Below are 20,721 nucleotides of genomic sequence, written 5' to 3' on the forward strand. Positions count from 1 at the left end.
CTCCTGTAAGTCGCTCTGGATAAGAGCGTCTGCTAAATGACTAAAATGTAAAACATCTGAATCCAACTGTAGTGATTTAAAAAATCTCCATTCCTATTAGGCAACTGCAAGGAAACGGGGCGTAGGTCTCTCAAGTGTAAGTGTGTGTGTCTGTGCGAGCACGCGTGTGTATAATGTATACAATATGTACTTGTGTGTGTGTGCATATGTATCACAGAGCCCCAGGTCTCTCAGAACATCACTGCCTCTTACCGTAATGCTCTTCCGCTCTTCCTCTCCTGCTGAGGGATATGTAGGACAGAGAGAGAAAGACACACACACACAGAGGAAATAACATCAGCAGCGGTGTCTAATGAGGATATGAGGCGTGGTGATGGCACATTAACGACAGGACCCCTGACAGCAGCACACGTCGCCAGAACAAAAGACAGCAACACTTTTAATTCAATGACAATTGTTGGAGTTAAACAATGGCCCTCGCTACAGTGGTTTGAGAAAGGTGAGTCTGTCTGCACTTCACCTCAACGGCTTTCTGTTTTTGGTTGTTGTCCCTACGGCTAAATATTTTGATATAAAAAATTACCTCACAGTGGCATTCGTCCATTATTTTTCAGGACATATCTACAATAGACAGGGCCTGACAGAGACCAGACAATGGTTGGAATGTTCCTTGTCAGCCATGCACACACTTTACCTATCAAAATAAAACTTAACTACAGTTAGTTCATTTAGCTTGTTTGTTAACTACAATTTGTTAATTTAGCTACAGTTTGTTAGATACATTTAGTTAATTTAGCTACAGTTCGTTAGTTCATTTAACTACAGTACAACAAACACACACACACAAAGCCTGACCTCTTCTTTGAAGATGGGCGTAGATGTGTATGTGTGTGTGTGTGTACATGCATGCGTCTGTCAGTTGGCACAGTGGGAGATACAGTAGGGAGCATGAGCCCTGCTCCAGAGCCGGTGTGGCACTAAAGGCGCTAAAGCTGGTTTTAATTGCTGTTGAAACCCTGAGGTCACAGGGGTGCGTTTGAGTCTTAAACCCAGCTGCGGGTGAAAAATGGCTACATTCAGCGGTGAGTTCTCTGGTGATAGGAAATTGTATGTTCTTTTCCCCGGCTCTTAGAGGGCTCTTAATGAGGTCGGATTGTGGCACGTGCGACCTCTGCAACGACAGCACCGACTGCACTAACGGCAGCCTGCAGGTGTGTGTGTGTGAGGTAAAACAGGAACTAGGGCCCTGCCTCTGCTGCGGAGTCACCAGCAATAGAGAGTAGAGGACATCCCTAAGGGAGAGAGTGTGTGTGCATGTATATGTTTGTGCGTGTGTGTGTGCTCCAACAGCCCCCCTCCAGTTGACAGGCTGACACCAGCCGCCCCCTGCCAGGATGTGTCACAGCACCCGGGCTAAAACAGGAAGCCCCAGCGCTCCCCTAGTGATTGACAAGCTGCCCTCGTGATTGACAAGTGGAGGGCCAGGGAGGCCCCACAGGGCCCGGCCCCTGGCTGTGTCTGAGTGGAGGGGCCACCTGGGCTGCCAAGGGGGTCCCTATCGCGTGTGATGCCTCACAGAGGTGCCGCTGCTCAGTGTCTGACCACTCGTCCAATTAACAGACAGGCAGGGGGGAGATACATCAGCTGCACTGGTTTGATAGGGACAACAATATCACTGAGAGGAGAGATATTTACTCAAACACACATACAACTGTGCATAGAAGCTGGACAAAAAGAAGAGCCACTGTAGAGAAAAAGAAAAGTAATGTCGGCTCACTGTTTGCAGATACGAGTCCATGTCTTGTAGTTCAAATCATCTATACAGTGCCTTCAGAAAGTATTCACCCCCCTTGATTTTTTCCACATTAATTGTAATTTTTGTCAATGATCTACACAAAATACTTTGTAATGTCGAAGTGGAAGAACAATTCTAACATTTGTAAAAAATTCATGAAAAATAAAATAGTAATATATCTTGAAGTATTCAACCCCGAGACAATACGTGTTAGTTTCAATCAAATGTATTTATAAATCAACATTATTTAAAGACTTTTTTACATCAGCAGATGTCACAAAGTGCTTATAGAGAAACCCAGTCTAAAACCCCAAACCGCAAGCAATGCAGATGTAAAAGCACCTTTGGCAGCGATTACAGCTGTAAGTATTTCTAGGTTAGTCTCTAAGAGCTTTCTACACCTGGATTGTGCAACATTTGCACATTATTCTTCTCAAAATTCTTCAAGCTCTGTCAAATTGGTTGCTGATCATTGCTAGACAACAATTTTCAGGTCTTGCCACAGATTTTCAAGCAGATTTAAGTCAAAACTGTAACTCGGCCACTCGGGAACATTCACTGTCTTCTTGGTAAGCAACGCCAGAGTAGATTTGGTCTTGTGTTTTAGGTTATTGTCCTACCAAAAGGTAAATTCATCTCCCAGTGTATGGTGGAAAGCAGACTGAACCAGGTTTTCCTTTAGGATTTTGCCTGTGCTTAGCTCCATTCCTTTTATTTTTATCCTGAAAAACTACCCAGTCCTTAACAATTACAAGCATACCCATAACATGATGCAGCCACCACTATACTTGAAAATATGGAGAGTGGTAATCAGTAATAAGTTGTATTGGATTTGCCTCAAACATAACACTATGTATTCAGGACAAAAAGTGAATTGCTTTGCCATATTTTTTGCACTATTACTTTAATACCTTGTTGCAAACAGGATGCATGTTTTGGAATATTTTGTATCCTTTACAGGCTTCCTTCTTTTCACTCTGTCAATTAGATTAGTATTGTTGAGTAACTATTTATCCTCAGTTTTCTCCTATCTGTTTTAAAGTTACAATTGGCCTCATGGTGAAATCCCTGAGCGGTTTCCTTCCTCTCAGGCAACTGAGTTAGAAAGGATGCCTGTATCTTTGTAGTGACTCTGTGTTTTGATACACCATCCAAAGTGTAATTAATAACCTCACCATGCTCAAACGGATATTCAATGTCTTTAAAAAATACATATATCTACCAATAGGTGGCCTTCTTTGCGAGGCATTGTGGATGAATCTGTGTTGGAAATGTACTGTTAGACTGAAGGACTTTACAGATAATACTATGTGTGGGGTACAGAGATGAGGTAATCATTGAAAAATCATATTAAACACTATTATTGCACACAGTCCATGCAACTTATTATGTGACTTAGTAAGCAAGTTTGTTCTCCGGAACTTATTTAGGCTTGCCATAACAAAGGGGTTGAATACTTATTGACTCAAGACATTTCAGCTTTTCATTTTAATATACACTACCAGTCAAAAGTTTGGACACACCTACTATTTCAAGGGTTTTTATATATTTTTTATATATTTTCTACATTGTATAATAATAGTGAAGATGTCAAAACTATGAAAAAACACATATGGAATCATATAGTAACCAAAAAAGTGTTAAACAAATCAAAATATATGTTATATTTGAGATTCTTCAAATAGCCACCCTTTGCCTTGATGACAGCTTTGCACACTCTTGGCAATCTCTCAACCAGCTTCATGAGGTAGTCACCTGGAATGCCATTCAATTAACAGGTATGCGTTCTTAAAAGTTAATTTGTGGAATTCCTTTCCTTCTTAATGCGTTTGAGCCAATTAGTTGTGTTGTGGCAAGGTATACAGAAGATAGCCCTATTTGGTAAAAGACCCAGTCCATATTATGGCAAGAACAGCTCAAATAAGCAAAGAGAAACGATAGTCCATCATTACTTTAAGACATGAAGGTCAGTCAATACGGAAAAGTGCAGTCGCAAAAATCATCAAGCGCTATGATGAAACTGGCTCTCATGAGGATCGCCACAGGTAAGGAAGACCCAGAGTTACCTCTGCTGCAGAGGATAAGTTCATTAGAGTTACCAGTCTCAGAAATTGCAGCCCAAATAAATGCTTCACAGGGTTAAAGTAACAGACACATCTCAACATCAACTGTTCAGAAGAGACTGTGTGAATCAAGCCTTCATGGTCTAATTGCTGCAAAGAAACCACTACTAAAGGACACCAATAAGAAGAAGAGACTTTCTTGGGCCAAGAAACACGAGCAATGGACATTAGACCGGTGGAAATGTGTTGTTTGGTCTTGAGTCCAAATTGGAGATTTTTGGTTCCAACCGCCGTGTCTTTGTGAGAGGCGGTGTGGGTGAACGGATGATCTCCGCATGTGTATTTCCCACCGTAAAGCATGGAGGAGGAGGTGTTATGGTGTGGGGGTGCTTTGCTGGTGACACTGTCAAGGCACACTTAACCAGCATGGCTACCACAGTATTCTGCAGCAACACGCCATCCCATCTGGTTTGGGCTTAGTGGCACTACCATTTGTTTTTCAACAAGACAATGACCCAGCATATGTGGGAACTCCTTCAAGACTGTTGGAAAAGCATTCCAGGTGAAGCTGGTTGAGAGAATGCCAAGAGTGTGCAAAACTGTCATCAAGGCAAACGGTGGCTATTTGAATAATCTCAAATATAAAATATATTTTGATTTGTTTAACACTTTTTTGGTTACCATATGTGTTATTTCATAGTTTTGATGTCTTCACTATTATTATACAATGTAGAAAATAGTAAAAAATAAAGAAAAACCCTTGAATGAGTAGGTGTGTCCAAACTTTTGACTGGTACTGTATGGGGTATTGTGTGTAGGCCAGTGACAAAAAAAATCTCAATATAATCCAATTTAAATTCAGGCTGAAACACAACAAATGTGGAAAAAGTCAAGGGGATGTGATTACTTTCTGAATACATTTTACATTTACATTTTAGTCAGTTAGCAGACGCTTTTATCCAGAGAGACTTACAGTTAGGCTAATGTGTTAGATTATATTGACAAATCAATCATATTTATTTTATTTGACTTTTTTGGGGAAAGGGTATACTAGTTCTGGGAGGGTTGCCATATCTTGTAGCCTACAGGTTCTTGTTAACAATCATGTTTAAGGCGAATTTGTAGATACACTATATATACAAAAGTATGTGGACCCCTTCAAATGAGTGGATTCAGCTATTTCAGCCACACCCGTTGCTGACAGGTATACCAAATCGAGCACACAGCCATGCAATCTCCATAAACAAACATTGGCAGTAGAACGGCCTTACTGAAGAGCTCAGTGACGTTCAACGTGGCACCTTCATAGGATGCCACCTTTCCAACAAGTCAGTTCGTCAAATGTCTGCCCTGCTAGAGCTACCCCGGTCAACTGTAAGTGCTGTTATTGTGAAGTGGAAACGTCTAGGAGCAACAACGGCTCAGCTGCGAAGTGGTAGGCCACACAAGCTCACAAAACGGGACCGCCGAGTGCTGAAGCGCGTAGCGCGTAAAAATCGTCTGTCCTCAGTTGCAACACTCACTACCGAATTCCAAACTGCTTCTGGAAGAAACGTCAGCACAATAACTGTTCGTTGGGAGCTTCATGAAATGGGCTTCCATGGCCGAGTAGGTGCACACAAGCCTAAGTTCGCCATGCCCAATGCCAAACATCGGCTGGAGTGGTGTAAAGCTCACCGCCATTGGACTCTGGAGCAGTGGAAACGCGTTCGCTGGAGTAATGAATCATGCTTCACCATCTGGCAGTCCGACGGACTAATCTGGGTTTGGCGGATGCCAGGAGAACGCTAAATGTCCGAATGCATAGTGCCAACTGTAAAGTTTGGTGGAGGAGGAATACTGGTCTGGGGCTGTTTTTCATGGTTTGGTTAGTTCCAGTGAAGGGAAATCTTAACGCTACAGCATACTAGAGCTGCATTCTTGACGATTCTGTGCTTCCAACTTTGTGGCAACAGTTTGGAGAAGGCCCTTTCCTGTTTCAGCATGACAATGTCCCGTGCACAAAGCAAGGTCCATGCAGAAATGGTTTGTCGAGATCGGTGTGGAAGAACTTGACTGGTCTGCACTGAGCCCTGACCTCAACCCCATCGAACACCTTTGGGATGAATTGGAACGCAGACTGCAAGCCAGGACTAATTGCCCAACATCAGTGCCCTACCTCACTAACGCTCTTGTGGCTGAATGGAAGCAAGTCCCCGCAGCAATATACCAACATCTTGTGGAAAGCCTTCCCAGAAGAATGGAGGCTGTTATAGCAGCAAAGGGGTGATGAACTCCATATTAATGCCCATAAGGAATGAGATTTTCGACGAGCAGGTGTAGTGTACATAATCATATTTATTTATTTTGTTTGTCTTTTTGAAGACACCTCATACCGTACCAAAAGGGTTGGGGGGACAAGTACATGACATAATACAGCATTACTGCATGACATTGTACTAGATTACATTGGGAAGATTGACCAGCAATGTGACTACAACACTCATTACGTGTGGATGAAGAACGCACCAAAACTAAATAAATGGCAAATGAATTCTATGTGAGGTGCACCGTGTCAAAGCAGGATTTATGTGTGTGTGTGTGTGTGCTCACACGCGTTTGTCTGTGCATGTACAGTGCATTTAGAAAGTGTGCAGAACCCTTCCCTTTTTCCACATTTTGTTACATTACAGCCTTATTCTAAAACTGATTCAATTATATTTTTCCCTCATCAATCTACACACAGTACCCCATAATGACAAAGTGAAAACAGGTTTTTGGAAATTGTTGCAAATTTATAACAAAACAAAAACAGTAATACCTTATTGACATAAGTATTCAGACCCTTTGCTATGAGACTCGAAATTGAGCTCAGGTGCATCCTGTTTCTATTGATCATCCTTGAGATTTTTCTACAACTTGATTGGAGTCTACCTGTGGTAAATTAAATTGATTGGACATGATTTGGAAAGGCACACCTGTCTATATAAGGTCCCACAGTTGACAGTGCATGTCAGAGCAAAAACCAAGCCATGAGGTCAAAGGAATTGTCCGTAGAGCTCCGAGACTGGATTGTGTCGAGGCACAGATCTGGGGAAGGGTAGCAAAACATTGAAGGTCCCAAAGAACAGTGGACTCCATCATTCTTAAATGGAATAAGTTTGGAACCACCAAGACTCTTTCTAGAGCTTGCCGCCCGGCAAAACTGAGCAATCGGGGGAGAAGGGCCTTGGTCAGGGAGGTGACCAAGAACCCAATGGTCACACAGGCAGAGATCCAGAGTTCCTCTGTGGAGATGGAAGAACCTTCCAGAAGGACAACCATCTCTGCAGCACTCCACCAATCAGGCCTTTATGGTAGAGTGGCCAGACGGAAGCTACATGACAGCCCACTTGGAGTTTGCCAAAAGGCACCTAAAGGACTCTCAGACCATGAGAAACAAGATTATCTGGTCTGATGAAACCAAGATTGAACTCTTTTGCCTGAATGCCAAGCGTCACGTCTGGAGGAAACCTGGCACCATTCCTACGGTGAAGCATGGTGGTGGCAGCATCATGCTATGGGGATGTTTTTCAGTGGCAAGGACTGGGAGACTAGTCAGGATCGAGGGAAAGATGAACGGAGCAAAGTACAGAGAGATCCTTGATGAAAACCTGCTCCAGAGTGCTCAGGACCTCAGACTGGGGCGAAGTTTCACCTTCCAACAGGACAGCGACCCTAAGCACACAGCCAAGACAAAGCAGGAGAGGCTTCGGGGAAGTCTCTGAATGTCCTTGAGTGGTCCAGCCAGAGCCCGGACTTGAACCCGATCAAACATCTCTGGAGAGACCTGAAAATAGCTGTGCAGCGACGTTTCCCATTCTACCTGACAGAGCTTGAGAGGATCTGCAGAGAACAATCTGAGAAACTACCCAAATACAGGTGTGCCAAGCTTGTAGCGTCATACCCAAGAAGACTGAAGGCTGTAATCACTGCCAAAGGTGCTTCAACAAAGTACTGAGTAAAGGGTCTGAATACGTACGTAAATGTGATTTCAGTTTTTTTTTTTTTATACATTAGCAACATTTTCTAAAAACCTGCTTTGGATTTGTCAGTACGGCGTCTTGTGTGTAGATTGAGTGAAAAAAACAATTTAATAAATTTTAAAATAAGGCTTTAATGTAACAAATTGTGGAAAAAGTCAAGTGGTCTGAATACTTTCCGAATGCACTGCATTTGCAAGCAACTGCCAAATTACAGGAAACACTTGGGTAAATGAGGGTTACAAAGTATATTGAAAGCAGGTGCTTCCACACAGGTGTGGTTCCTGAGTTAATTTAGCAATTAACATCCCATCATGCTTAGGGAGATGCCCAGTCACCCATTTATATACCATGGCTAGAAGAAGTGACTTTGAAAGAGGGGTCTCAAAGGAGCATATGGGGTTGTGTGTGTGTGTGTTTATTTGTCTGTGTCTCAGTCACCATATCTCAACCCAATTGAAAACTGGGAGATTCAGGAGCAGTGCCTGAGTGTTTTCCATCAACAAAACACGAAATGATGGAATTTCTCGTGGAAGAATGGTGTCGCAACCCTCCAATAGAGTTCCAGACTCTTGTAGAATCTATGCCAAGGTGCATTGAAGCTGTTCTGGTTGCTCGTGGTGGCCCAACTTTATGTTGGTGTTTCCGTTATTTTGGTAGTCACTTGGCAGTCTAAACTATCAAAACACCCTTCACATTACTGCAGAGTGAGATATTTTTACCACATGGATTTCCACCACAGCTGATCAGAACAACTCCTAGAGCAGGGCCTCTGATTGGACAATTCTGCTTGTCAAGGCACCGTCTCCACGGGGACAGCCAACCAGGTCTCAGACCCACCTCTTTTCCAACCAAAGAAGTTCAGAGAAGCCCCGCCCATGTCTTAACCTTGAACCGTGAGTGGTGAGAAGCCTCTGGCTCTTGTATACAGGTTGAACTGATTCACACCTCTGGGAATGGGCCTATTTCCCCATGTAACCTCTGGTGTGAACTTAATTGTGTGTACTTAAGTATTAGGTTTCAGGCCACACCAGGCCCCACAGAGAAACAGACAAGTTCAACAGCCATACACACTTCACATGGATCGATTGGACCACCCAACTGAAAACCAAACCAAACAGAGCAAAGGGGCCAAAGTCAAGCATGATCATATCAGAAATGGGACAGTAACCGTTTCTACGCTGCGCTGGACATACACACACCTACACTGCACAATCAGCTAGAAACACACACACACACACAGCACTATCCACAGGACACACACGCACACACAAACACACTGCAAAGTCACGCACGCATGCACACAAGCACAAACACACTGCACAAACAGCCATGGGTTAGCCAGGGATGAAAGACAGTGATGTGACGACTGATGCTCTCCCACCACTGTCCACCAGGGGGCCTATAGTACAGTAGTACAGTATGTCTGATGTGGGCTCTGCAATCTTTATTCCTCCCTGTAACTTCTATCACAATCTATATTCAAATCAAACTCACTTTTACCTCATTGTTTGTTGTTTCATTTGTTTGATCTGTTTTCACAGCATTACATTGCACCAGTGTCTGCTGAAATGGGCACCCGATTCCCTATGTAGGGCACTGCATAGGGTGCCATTTAAGAGGCAACCAGTGTGTATTTGATATGCTGTCATGTATGTGGAGGCGTCCCACACGGCATGCCCTAGTCCAGGGTTCCACAACTGGCGGCCAGCGGGTAGTTTTATTTGGCCTCCCAAGTTTTCCAAGCAAAAATAAATAAAATCTTTTTTTTTGTTGTTGTGAATTTTCATTGTTTATTTTATTTTACTGTTATTTAACTAGGCAAGTCAGTTAAGAACAAATTCTTATTTACAATGACGGCCTACATTGTTGGACATAAAATATTGTAAAACACCAAGAAATCAGCTCCAAGTGATTTTAATTTTGGAAATCTGTTCAGCATTATAGAGATACACGTGATCGTATACAAATGTAAGAAAGTTTGAAATGATTATGTTTTAGTCAAATATTATATCTGTTTGGGCTTCTAGTGGTCTATTTGCAGTCTACAAATGAATTGTAATTATGTTCCGGCCCCCTACCATCCGCTCAAGAAAGAAATCTGCCTGCGACTGAATCTAGTTGATGATCCCTGCCCCAGTCAGAACTTAAAGGGGACTTGAAACAACTAGCTTGCTTCAGTACTGAGAATCAAAAGTCAATGTCTGAGTCAAAGTAGATGGCCTGTTCTCTGGGGCCATCAGTCAAGATTCTCAGAGTACGAGTGCTGATTTATGATCAGCTATGACTTTTAGATCACAAAGAATAAGTTTACATGGACAGAGTGGACCTGATCCTAGAGCAGCACTACTACCCTGAGACGTTTGATACATACGACCCCTGTACTGCCCTGTACATCCACCAGTTGGGTCTTAGCTATTCAGCCCTAAGAAATTCACCTTACATTAGGCCTCTCACTGACCTCCAGCACAGAGGCTTGCTGTGCTGACTGAGGACCTCTGGTAGGATCAGACACCAGCAGAGAGAAGGGAGGGAAAGGGGGAGACAGCAGACAGAGGAAGACGGGGGAGACAGCAGACAGAGGAAGACATGGGAGACAGGAAGAGGGAGAAAGGGGGAGGACATGGGAAACCTACTGGTAGGGTCAGAGACCAGGGGAAAAAGAAGGGGGAGACAGAGAGATGGAGAGGCAGACATGGGGAGGACCTGAAATATGGTAAAAGTTGTAGGGATTGAGTAGGGGAGGACAGGAGAGAGCGAAATGAGAGAGAGAAGGGGTAGACATGAAAAGAAGGGGGAGTCATGCATGTGGGGGAGACCTGAAAGATGGGGGAGGTTGTGGGGAATGAGTAGTGGAGGACAGGAGGGAGGGAAAGGGGCCGAGGGGGAGACCAAAACATTACTGGGCTGCCCTGACAGTTAGAATACGGTAGCGCTCCTCAGCAATCACCTGGCCGGGAGCTCAAGCTGTTTTTGTCTTGGGTTCAAAGGTCAACTGCCACAGCCTGACCTCCAGTATTTAGCCAGTTAGGAAACCCAAATGGCCCAGAGGAGGGAGTGACAGATCTAACAATGGTGTTTAAAGTGCATTTGGAAAGTATTCAGACACCTTGTCTTTTTCCAGATTTTGTTACAGCCTTATTCTAAAATGGATTAAATAATTGTTTTCCCTCATCAATCTACACACAATACCCCATAATAACAAAGCAAAAACAGTTTTTTATAAATTTTTGCAAAGTTATTAAAGATAAAGAGCTGAAATATATCTAAATAAGTATTCAGACCCTTTACTCAGCACTTTGTTGAACGACCTTTGGCAGCGATTACAGCCTCGAGTCTTCTTGGGTATGACACTACAAGCTTGGCACACCTGTATTTGGGGAGTTTCTCCCATTCTTCTCTGCAGATCCTCTCAAGCTCTGTCAGGTTGGATGGGAAGAGTCGCTGCACAGCTATTTTCAGGTCTCTCCAGTGATGTTCGATCGGGTTCAAGTCCGGGCTCTGGCTGGGACACTCAAGGACATTCAGAGACTTGTCCCGAAACCACTCCTGCGTTGCCTTGGCTGTGTGCTTAGGGTCGTTGTCCTGTTGGAAGGTGAACCTTTGCCCCAGTCTGAGGTCCTAAGTGCTCTGGAGCAGGTTTTCATCAAGGATCTCTCTGTACTTTGCTCCGTTCATCTTTTCCTCGATCCTGATTAGTCTCCCAGTCCCTGCCGCTGAAATACATCCCCACAGCATGATTCTGCCACCACCATGCTTCACCGTAGGTATGGTGCCAGGTGTCCGCCAGGTTTCCTCCAGACATGACGCCTTTTGGCAAACTCCAAGCGGGCTGTCATGTGCCTTTTACTGAGGAGTGGCTTCCATCTGGCCACTCTACCATAAATACCTGATTGGTGGAGTGCTGCAGAGATGGTTGTCCTTCTGGAAGGTTCTCCCATCTCCACAGAGGAACTCTGGAGATCTGTCAGAGTGACCATCGGGTTCTTGGTCACCTCGCTGAGCAAGGCCCTTCTCCCCCGATTGCTCAGTTTGGCCGGGCGGTAAGCTCTAGGAAGAGTCATGGTGGTTCCAAACTTCATCCATTTAATAATGATGAAGGCCACTGTGTTCTTGGGGACCTTCAATGCTGTGAAAAGGATTTGGTACCCTTCCGGAGATCTGTGCCTCGACAAATCCTGTCTCGGAGCTCTATAGACAATTCCTTCGACCTCATGGCTTGTTTTTTTCTCTCTGACATGCACTGTGAACTGTGGGACATTACATAGACAGGTGTGTGCTTTTCCAAATCATGTCCAATCAATTGAATTTACCACAGGTGGACTCCAATCAAGTTGTAGAAACATCTCAAGGATGATCAATGGAAACAGGATGCACCTGAGCTCAATTCCGAGTCTCATAGCAAAGGGTCTGAATACTTACAGTACCAGTCAAATGTTTGGACACACTTACTCATTCAAGGGTTTTTCTTTATTTTTACTATTTTCTACATTGTAGAATAATAGCGAAAACATCAAAACTATGAAATAACACATGGAATCATGTAGTAACCAAAAAAGTTTTAAACAAATCAAAATATATTTCATATTTGAGATTCTTCAAAGTAGCCACCCTTTGCCTTGATGACAGCTTTGCACACTCTTGGCATTCTCTCAACCAGCTTCACCTGGAATGCTTTTCCAACAGTCTCGAAGGAGTTCACACATATGCTGAACACTTGTTGGCTGCTTTTCCTTCACTCTGCGGTCCAACTCATCCCAAACCATCTCAATTGGGTTGAGGTCGGGTGATTGTGGAGGCTAGGTCATCTGATGCAGCACTCCATCACTTTCCTTCTTGGTCAAATAGCCCTTACACAGCCTGGAGGTGTGTTGGGTCATTGTCCTGTTGAAAAACAGATGATAGTCCAACTAAGCACAAACCAGATGGGATGGCGTATCGCTGCAGAATGCTGTGGTAGCCATGCTGGTTAAGTGTGCGTTGAATTCTAAATAAATCACTGACAGTGTCACCAGCAAAGCACCCCCACCATCACACCTCCTCCTCCATGCTTCACAGTGGGAACCACACATGCAGAGATCATCCATTCACCTACTCTGCATCTCACAAAGACACGGCGGTTGGAACCAAAAATCTCAGATTTTGACATCAGACCAAAGGACACATTTCCACCGGTCTAATGTCCATTGCTCGTGTTTCTTGGCCAAGCAAGTCTCTTCTTATTGGTGTCCTTTAGTAGTGGTTTCAACAGTTGATGTTGAGATGTGTCTGTTACTTGAACTCTGTGAAGCATTTATTTGGGCTGCAATTTCTGAGGCTGGTAACTCTAATGAACTTATCCTCTGCAGCAGAGGTAACTCTGGGTCTTCCTTTCCTGTGGCGGTCCTCATGAGAGCTAGTTTAATCATAGCGCGTGATGGTTTTTGCGACTGCACTTGAAGAAACGTTAAAAGTTCTTGAAATGTTCCGTATTGACTGACCTTCATATCTTAAAATAATGATGGACTGTAATTTCTCTTTGCTTATTTGAGCTGTTCTTGCCATAATATGGACTTGGTCTTTCACGAAATAGGGCTATCTTCTGTATAACACCCCTACCTTGTCATAACACAACTGATTGGCTCAAACGCATTAAGAAGGAAAGAAATTCCACAAATTAACTTTTAACAAGGCACACCTGTTAATTGAAATGCATTCCAGGTGACTACCTCATGAAGCTGGTTGAGAGAATGCCAAGAGTGTGCAAAGCTGTCATCAAGGCAAAGGGTGGCTACTTAAATATAAAATATATTTGTTTAACACTTTTTTGTACATGATTCCATGTGTGTTATTTCATAGTTTTGACATCTTCACTATTATTCTACAATGTAGAAAATAGTAAAAAATTAAGAAAAATCCTTGAATGAGTAGGTGTGTCCAGACTTTTGACTGGTACTGTATGTAAATAAGGTATTTCTATTTTGTATTTTTTAATACATTTGCAAACATTTCTATAAACCTGTTTTTGCTTTCCCATTATGGGGTATTGTGTGTAGATCGATCAGGGAAAACATTTATAATAATAAATTTTAGAATAAGGCTGTAACTTAAGAAAATGTGGAAAAAGTGAAGGGGTCTGAACACTTTCCGAATGCACTGTATGTGTATGTGTGTATATGTGTGTTATTACCTTTCTGGGGAGCAGGGCACCCGTAGCATGACTGGGCGAATCCTGCAGGCTCTCTGGGACACAAGGAATTGACACCTGACCTGAAGGAAACAGACACACACACACACACACACACTGTCAGTTTGTCTGGTTCACCAGTCTTGTTTCGTCTACCTCTCACATCAGTCAGCCAAGGAGGGTTGAAAACATATTATGTAATACATGGAGTATTAAAATTAGTAGCCCCCAAAATGTAAAATTATATAAAAATGTGGACGCTCCCAATAACTGTTCTTTCAGTCTACGCCAGGGGTAGGCTACCCTGTTCCTGGAGATAACTGTGAGTGTCATTTTTACATGTCGTTTGTATATAACAATATTGTAATACAACAAAAATTTTGCCAGCTAAAACACAAATGCATTTTGATTGAAAACAGTTACTGTGTTCACTTTTCATTGATTTAGACGTCAAGAAATAGTTTAAATCTAATCAAATCAAATGTTACGTCACATGCGGCGAATACAACAAGTGTAGACTTTACCGTGAAATGCTTACTTACGAGTACCGGTACCGAGTCAGTGTACTGGGGTACGAGGTAGTTGGGGTGAGTGATTGAGGTAGATTCTGTTTTTTCAGGTATCAGTTTTCCCCTTTTTTTCCAGGTTTTTGCTCTCAAAATCACAATTTTTCAATAGAAAAACAACCACATTGGATTTTGTATGTCCACAACAATACTTAAACCACATCAGGAGATCACTTTTGAGCTCTGGGAAAAATCTAAGAAATGTCGATTCTTGGGTGTAATTTTACTGCACCCCAGCCAGATACCATTGTTTCATTAGCAATGTTTCTGTAGCGGTCACGTGATTGCAGAGTGGACACTGGATTGATGCAAATAATCATAATATCATTCTGCCAGGTACGCATAGGCTACTTGTAGTTAACATTTATTTGAGAAGGTTTTTGGAAAAGCCTTTCCATCTACCAGAAGTCGGTTGTAATTACACTAGCATCATCGCTAACGGCTACACAGTGATAGACAAACACGCACTCACAACAGACAGGGGCATTCCTGTGCAATTGCCTCTTCAGGAAGTTGAAGGAAAATACGAATCACTGATGTATAATGTTCAGGTCTTATGATAATCTTGGGCAATTTAATGCATTTTCTAATAAGTTCAACGCATTTAGTAGATTTCCTACTAAGTTCAATACATTTTTGAATATTGTTGAATTCTGTTTTAATGTCTGGATACCGTGATTCTGTACGCGTTCTCCGCAACGCAGATTTTATAGGGCCCTAGATTATGGAGGAACATGTGGGTGGGACATTTCATTCTAAGAGTGAATTAAATTACAAACAGGAAAGTATATTTATGAGGAAATGGTCACTGTTGACCACAATTTTCACAACAGATAAGGATATTGTCTGAATGGCCTGGGGTGGTCTAGTGGTCTAAGCCGCTGCCTCTGAACACACATACTGTATACCACTGACAGCATGGGTTCGATTCCGGCCCACTGCTATTTCAGCACACACTCTCCTATCTATACTATCTGATAAACATGAAAAAATGCAAAAGGAGTTGGACTGCCGTTGACTTCTACAGAAGCGACACAAAGTAACAACTTTTCTTCAATTCAGTTTCCACATTATTATCCATTCCTGGATATTTTGGTTCTTGTGCTTCCATAAAAAGTATGTTTGAAGCAACACACACACGCACGCACGCCCGTACACAATTGTGGAATGTCATACAGTATACTCGTATAACACTCCTATACTTTTCACTGTAATGCCATGGGAACCGTAGCATGCTAAATCAACAGGCATAGTTCCACCACCGAGGGAGGCCTCTGCGGTCCCACATCTCCGTTCACACCGCTTTACAAACATACTAAACATGGAACCACTTGGACTGTTTGGGGAAGAAAATATGTGTGGGGTATTACAAGTTGAGGCTTTTGTAAGAAGGAGATTCATTCCTATTTACATTTGTTTAGCAAAAATTGCCAATAGGGAACATATTTTACAGGGTATGTGGTATAGATAATCCTAGGTGAACAGCACATCTTCTGAAAATTGTGGAAAATAATTGTCAACCACAATAACCTCTGAATTACAGAATGCAGGGAATCGAAATGCATTAACAGACATATCCAAGCAAAAATTAAATAAGATACAATATAAATGATACACAACTCAGGACCAGTAGTTTTAGACTATGCTTTTGTCAGTGTTTTTATCATATACTCCAAAGTTTTTCAACTTTTCATAGATAGCTTATTCCAGTGTGTTTTGTGTAAACTCAGATGTCAAAAGGTTGTCTGCATCTAAAACAAAATTATCTCTGACTCAAATGTCTGACTAATCAATTCTAAACCGACCAATCAGAATGGAACAGACCAAACACAAGGGATGACCCAATGGCGGTCATTGGAGCCAATCAGAGCATAGACAGGCAAAACAGTAATGCATACACTGAGTGTACAAAACATGACATAGACTGACCAGGTGAATCCAGGTGAAAGCTATGATCCCTGACTCTGTTACAGAGGAGTGTAAATGTTTTTTTTAGGCTGGATCATGTTGTTGAATTGTATTGTATTGTTGTATGTTTTAATTCTGTGATGTAATGGTTGTTGCTGCTTTCTTGGCTAGGTCTCCCTTGAAAAAGAGACTCTGGATCTCAATGGGCTTTTCCTGGTTAAATAAATACATTATTGATGTCACCTGTAAAATCCACTTCAATCAGTGTAGATGAATGGGAGGAGACAGGTTAAAGCCTAAGTTATTTTTAAGCCTTTAGACATGGATTGTTTATGTGTGCCATTCAGAGGGTGAATGGGCAAGACAAAATATTTAAGTGCCCTTGAACGGGGTATGGTAGTAGGTGCCAGGCGCACCAGTTTGAGTGTGTCAAGAACTGCAACGCTGCTGAGTTTTTCATGCTCAACAGTTTCCCGTGTGTACCAACAATGGTCCACCACCCAAAGGACATCCAGCCAACTTGAAACAACTGTGGGAAGCATTGGATCAGCATCCCTGTGGAACACTTGACACCTTGTAGAGTCCATGCCCAGACGAATTAAGACTGTTCTGAGGGCAAAAGGGGGTGCAACTCAATATTAGGAAGGTGTTCCTAATATCAGGATACTGTAATATGCAATGCCTATTAAACTTTGTTATGGGGCAAAGTAATCATTAATTATTTCCTAAATTAAACATACACACACGGCTGTCAGCTCTGAATGACTATTGATGCTCTTGTAATAATGGAGAAAATTCAGATATTCAGAAGTCCATATGAGCCCAAAGTCCATCATCACATTTAATTGGATGCTGTCTTAAATAAACAATTGAATAGGAAATTATAACTGCAACTGAGACTGCGCATTAGCTGCATCTGATACAGTAAATGTAACACATTATTCTTGCAAAGTAATCACACTTCCACACACACCTATACCCACACACACATACGCACGAACACGCACGGCCTGTCAACTCCTCTCCTCTCTCACAGTTGTCATGGTCTCAATGTGGCCCTGTGTCAGTAATAATCTCCTATACTAGAAGGTGGGCTGGCTTCCGCCAGAACTCATTTCGCGTGTTGTGCTCAAATTGCTCCCCATCAGAAATATCTTAATCTGTCTCTGTCTCATCTACATGGACAGGAGAGAGTGGGGGGGGGGAGTGAGGGGAGGGAAGGGGGGCAGTCCACAGGAGAAAGGTCAGTGCATTTAAGGAGTTCATCATTCTAAGGTGTCAGACCTCTTTAGAGGAGGGGAGGATGGGATGAAGGAGGGGGGACAAGGAAGGGGGATACACTCTCTTACCCTTCACTTGGGGGAATCAGTCAGTACTTAAAGAGAGTTTAGCTGGTGTCCAACAACAACCATAGCAATCAGTGAGAATGTCTGAGTTTCACTATGTTGTGTCTTTTGTTTTATCTTAATTTTGGTACAGCTCCTACACACACACAAGCACACACACACTGCACTATTTGGCCTTAGAACTGCCGCCTGGGAGCTGCTAACATAACAGTGAGCTGGATGAAATGCTGGGAGCTAAGGAACAGCACATACACACACGCACGCACAGAATAAACACAAACACCCTCTCACACATACTGTACACACACATACACACACAGACACGTACGCACACACACAGGCAGCCGTCTGGCCGAGGTAAACAGCTTTTAATAGCATCAAAACCAGGTTTGGTTTGTTTTGGACCATCTGTCAGTTCCATTGTGTTTCTGTGTGTCTCTTTAGAGCCCGTGGTTGACAGCTGATATATGTACGATACAAAGTGCCTGGTCGGGCCCCGGAGACCTGCTCTGCACAGTTTCTCTCTGCCTTTTTTCTTCTTCTCCTCCTCCCTCCATCCTTCGTTTCTTTTCTATCTTTTTTGTAAAAAAAAATTTCTCTCGGTGCACAGAATATTCCGTCAGAACATAGCACGGTCGCCTGCATCCTAAGTGGCATGTAGCCAGTCTGCTCTGGCGATTTGCATCAAAGGGTGGAACTGGGGGCCATTTTCTGTTTGTAAGGTTAGCAAAACTGTGCCAGAGTATGTTGAAGACGGTGAGGAGCATCGGCTGACTGGAGAGACCTTTGGACGCAAGTGTGTGTGTGTATGTGTGAAGAGGAGGCGAACATAAAGGCATAAACATCCTGGGAGAGAGATGCTGGAAAAGGCTAACCGTTCGCTTACGGCTGATCTTAGCGCCTGTTAAACTGTGGGAGTCTTCAGAGGTCATCGACAATGTTTGGCATGATACCATCAACAAATACACCAATGACTCTTCTCGAGGGATGCAAGAGCAGTAATACTCAAAATTGCCTAATATTTAAACAACATTTGCATTTACATTTTAGTCATTTAGCAGACGCTCTTATCCAGAGCGACTTACAGTTAGTGAGTGCATACATTTTTTATTTATTTGTAATTTTTTTCATACTGGCCCCCCGTGGGAATCGAACCCACAACCCTGGCGTTGCAAGCGGCATGCTCTACCAACTGAGCTACACGGGGCCCATAACAACCCCTGAACATCCATTATAGGCTAGTATCCATATATATAAATAGCTATTTTACAGACACAATTTTTCTACAAATACTTTTTTTAATCAACCATCTTTGTTATTTGCCAGTCAGAATTCAGAGCTTTTTAAGAAAAAAAGGCTGATTCACTGAGGAAAAAGCTGAAATGAAAGTGTAAAGTTAGAGGTGAAAACGCAGGTTTTCAGAGTCCTCTCTCCTGGCCTCCCCGCTCCTCTTCCAGTCATCGTGTGAGAGAAGCCAGGCGTGGCAGGATAATCACACCCTAATAAGAAGGAATATTAAAAACAGCAGTGCACACACACACACCGGATCCCTTTTCCTTTCTCTCTCTCTCTGTCTCTCTCTCTCTCTTTCCCACCATCCCAGAAAAATGTTTGCACATGGCCACACAAGATATCAATAATTTCATAATATATAAATTAACAGGTTGAAAGAAAGGGAGCCTTTGGGGGTTTGCGTTCATACATTTGATGTTTGGTTTGGAGGCACCCTGTGAAGGTCTGTATGTAGAGTTGCGTGAGGCCAGCCCTGGGTCCTGGCTGGGTCCAAAGCTCTGGACCGTGCTGGCAGTGCGAGCAAAGACTCTGAAAAATGAAGGAATCCTTCTGTAGACTGGAGCTTACATTTCACCAGAAAAACTAACACTGCATGCTTGAGTATCATCAGACCTTTCGCACTTTGGGGGATATTCTGCTGATAGCTTTCGTGCTGCTTGCAGCTGTGTTGGGGCATTTAGCGCCATCACTCAGACATGGAAACCCAAAGTGAGAGATACTGGATACTGCAGGGCTGTCTAATGCTGATCCTAGAACAGTTTGTTGGTGTGTAAGATTGACGGTTGTCTGTTATTAAGGCACCTGCTGGTTGAGTTAGCTTTGGATATGCTTCTGGTTTGGCTCTATCTGTTGTCTGGCAGATGAAGGTGTTAGGGCTGTTTCTTCTCCTCTTCTCCTTCCTTCTCCTCTCCCCTCCTCTTCTCGCTCATCTTCCGTCCTTCTATTCTCTCCACGCCTCTCCCTTCCGCTCACCATTATTCTTCACCTTGTTTCTTTCCCTGTCTTCTTAGGTTCCCTTGCTCCTCTCCTCTCCTCTCTGTTCCTTTTCTCTTCTCCCCTTTCCTACCACCTCCCCCCTTCTCACACTCCTCTCCCCTTCTCATACTCTTCTCCTCTTCTCTGATATCTTCTCCTCTGAGCTGTGGAGGCCTGTGTGTGTGCAAGCGTGTGTACGCTGGACTGGGGTGTGGCAGGACAAGTCTGTGTGTGTGAACAAGGGGGCCCTGTGTCTCCTAATGATCTCCCACACCTGTGCATCTGCTGCCATTTTTTATTAACACTCCAAGGAGGTTCGTCAGGAGTAATCAAAAACATTGTCACTGATGGCGATGCAACGCCGGCGATGCAATGGCAGCAAAAAATCTATACACTTCATCATAAACAACCAATAACGGGTTGTTCAAACGTAAACATACCAATGAATTGCCTCATTCCCATAAACAATTGAAAAAATAAAAAAAATAAAGAAAATAAACTTTTTAATGACTTGATACCTGAGGATCAATATGTACCCAGAGAGAAAAAGAGAGAGACCGAGAGACTTGCTTTGGCAATGTAAACATATGTTTTATGCCAATAAAGCC

At 43.0% G+C, this 20,721-nt stretch overlaps 1 protein-coding gene across 2 annotated transcripts in view; it reads right to left on the bottom strand.

Moving 5' to 3' along the window:
• LOC121533778 (adhesion G-protein coupled receptor D2) overlaps positions 1 to 20,721 on the bottom strand; it is a 178,647-nt gene that overhangs the window by 19,505 nt on the left and 138,421 nt on the right. The window contains exons 23-24 of one of the 2 annotated variants that reach the window (XM_041840018.2): positions 14,029 to 14,108; positions 253 to 281 (exon numbers count right to left, since the gene is read on the bottom strand). In XM_041840018.2, coding sequence (XP_041695952.1) covers positions 253 to 281; positions 14,029 to 14,108 — 109 coding nt within the window. The remainder of the gene's footprint in view (positions 1 to 252; positions 282 to 14,028; positions 14,109 to 20,721) is intronic. The other variant, XM_041840017.2, reaches the window with a different exon arrangement.

Source organism: Coregonus clupeaformis, chromosome 20 (assembly GCF_020615455.1).
Source record: "Coregonus clupeaformis isolate EN_2021a chromosome 20, ASM2061545v1, whole genome shotgun sequence".
Taxonomy (NCBI): domain Eukaryota; kingdom Metazoa; phylum Chordata; class Actinopteri; order Salmoniformes; family Salmonidae; genus Coregonus; species Coregonus clupeaformis.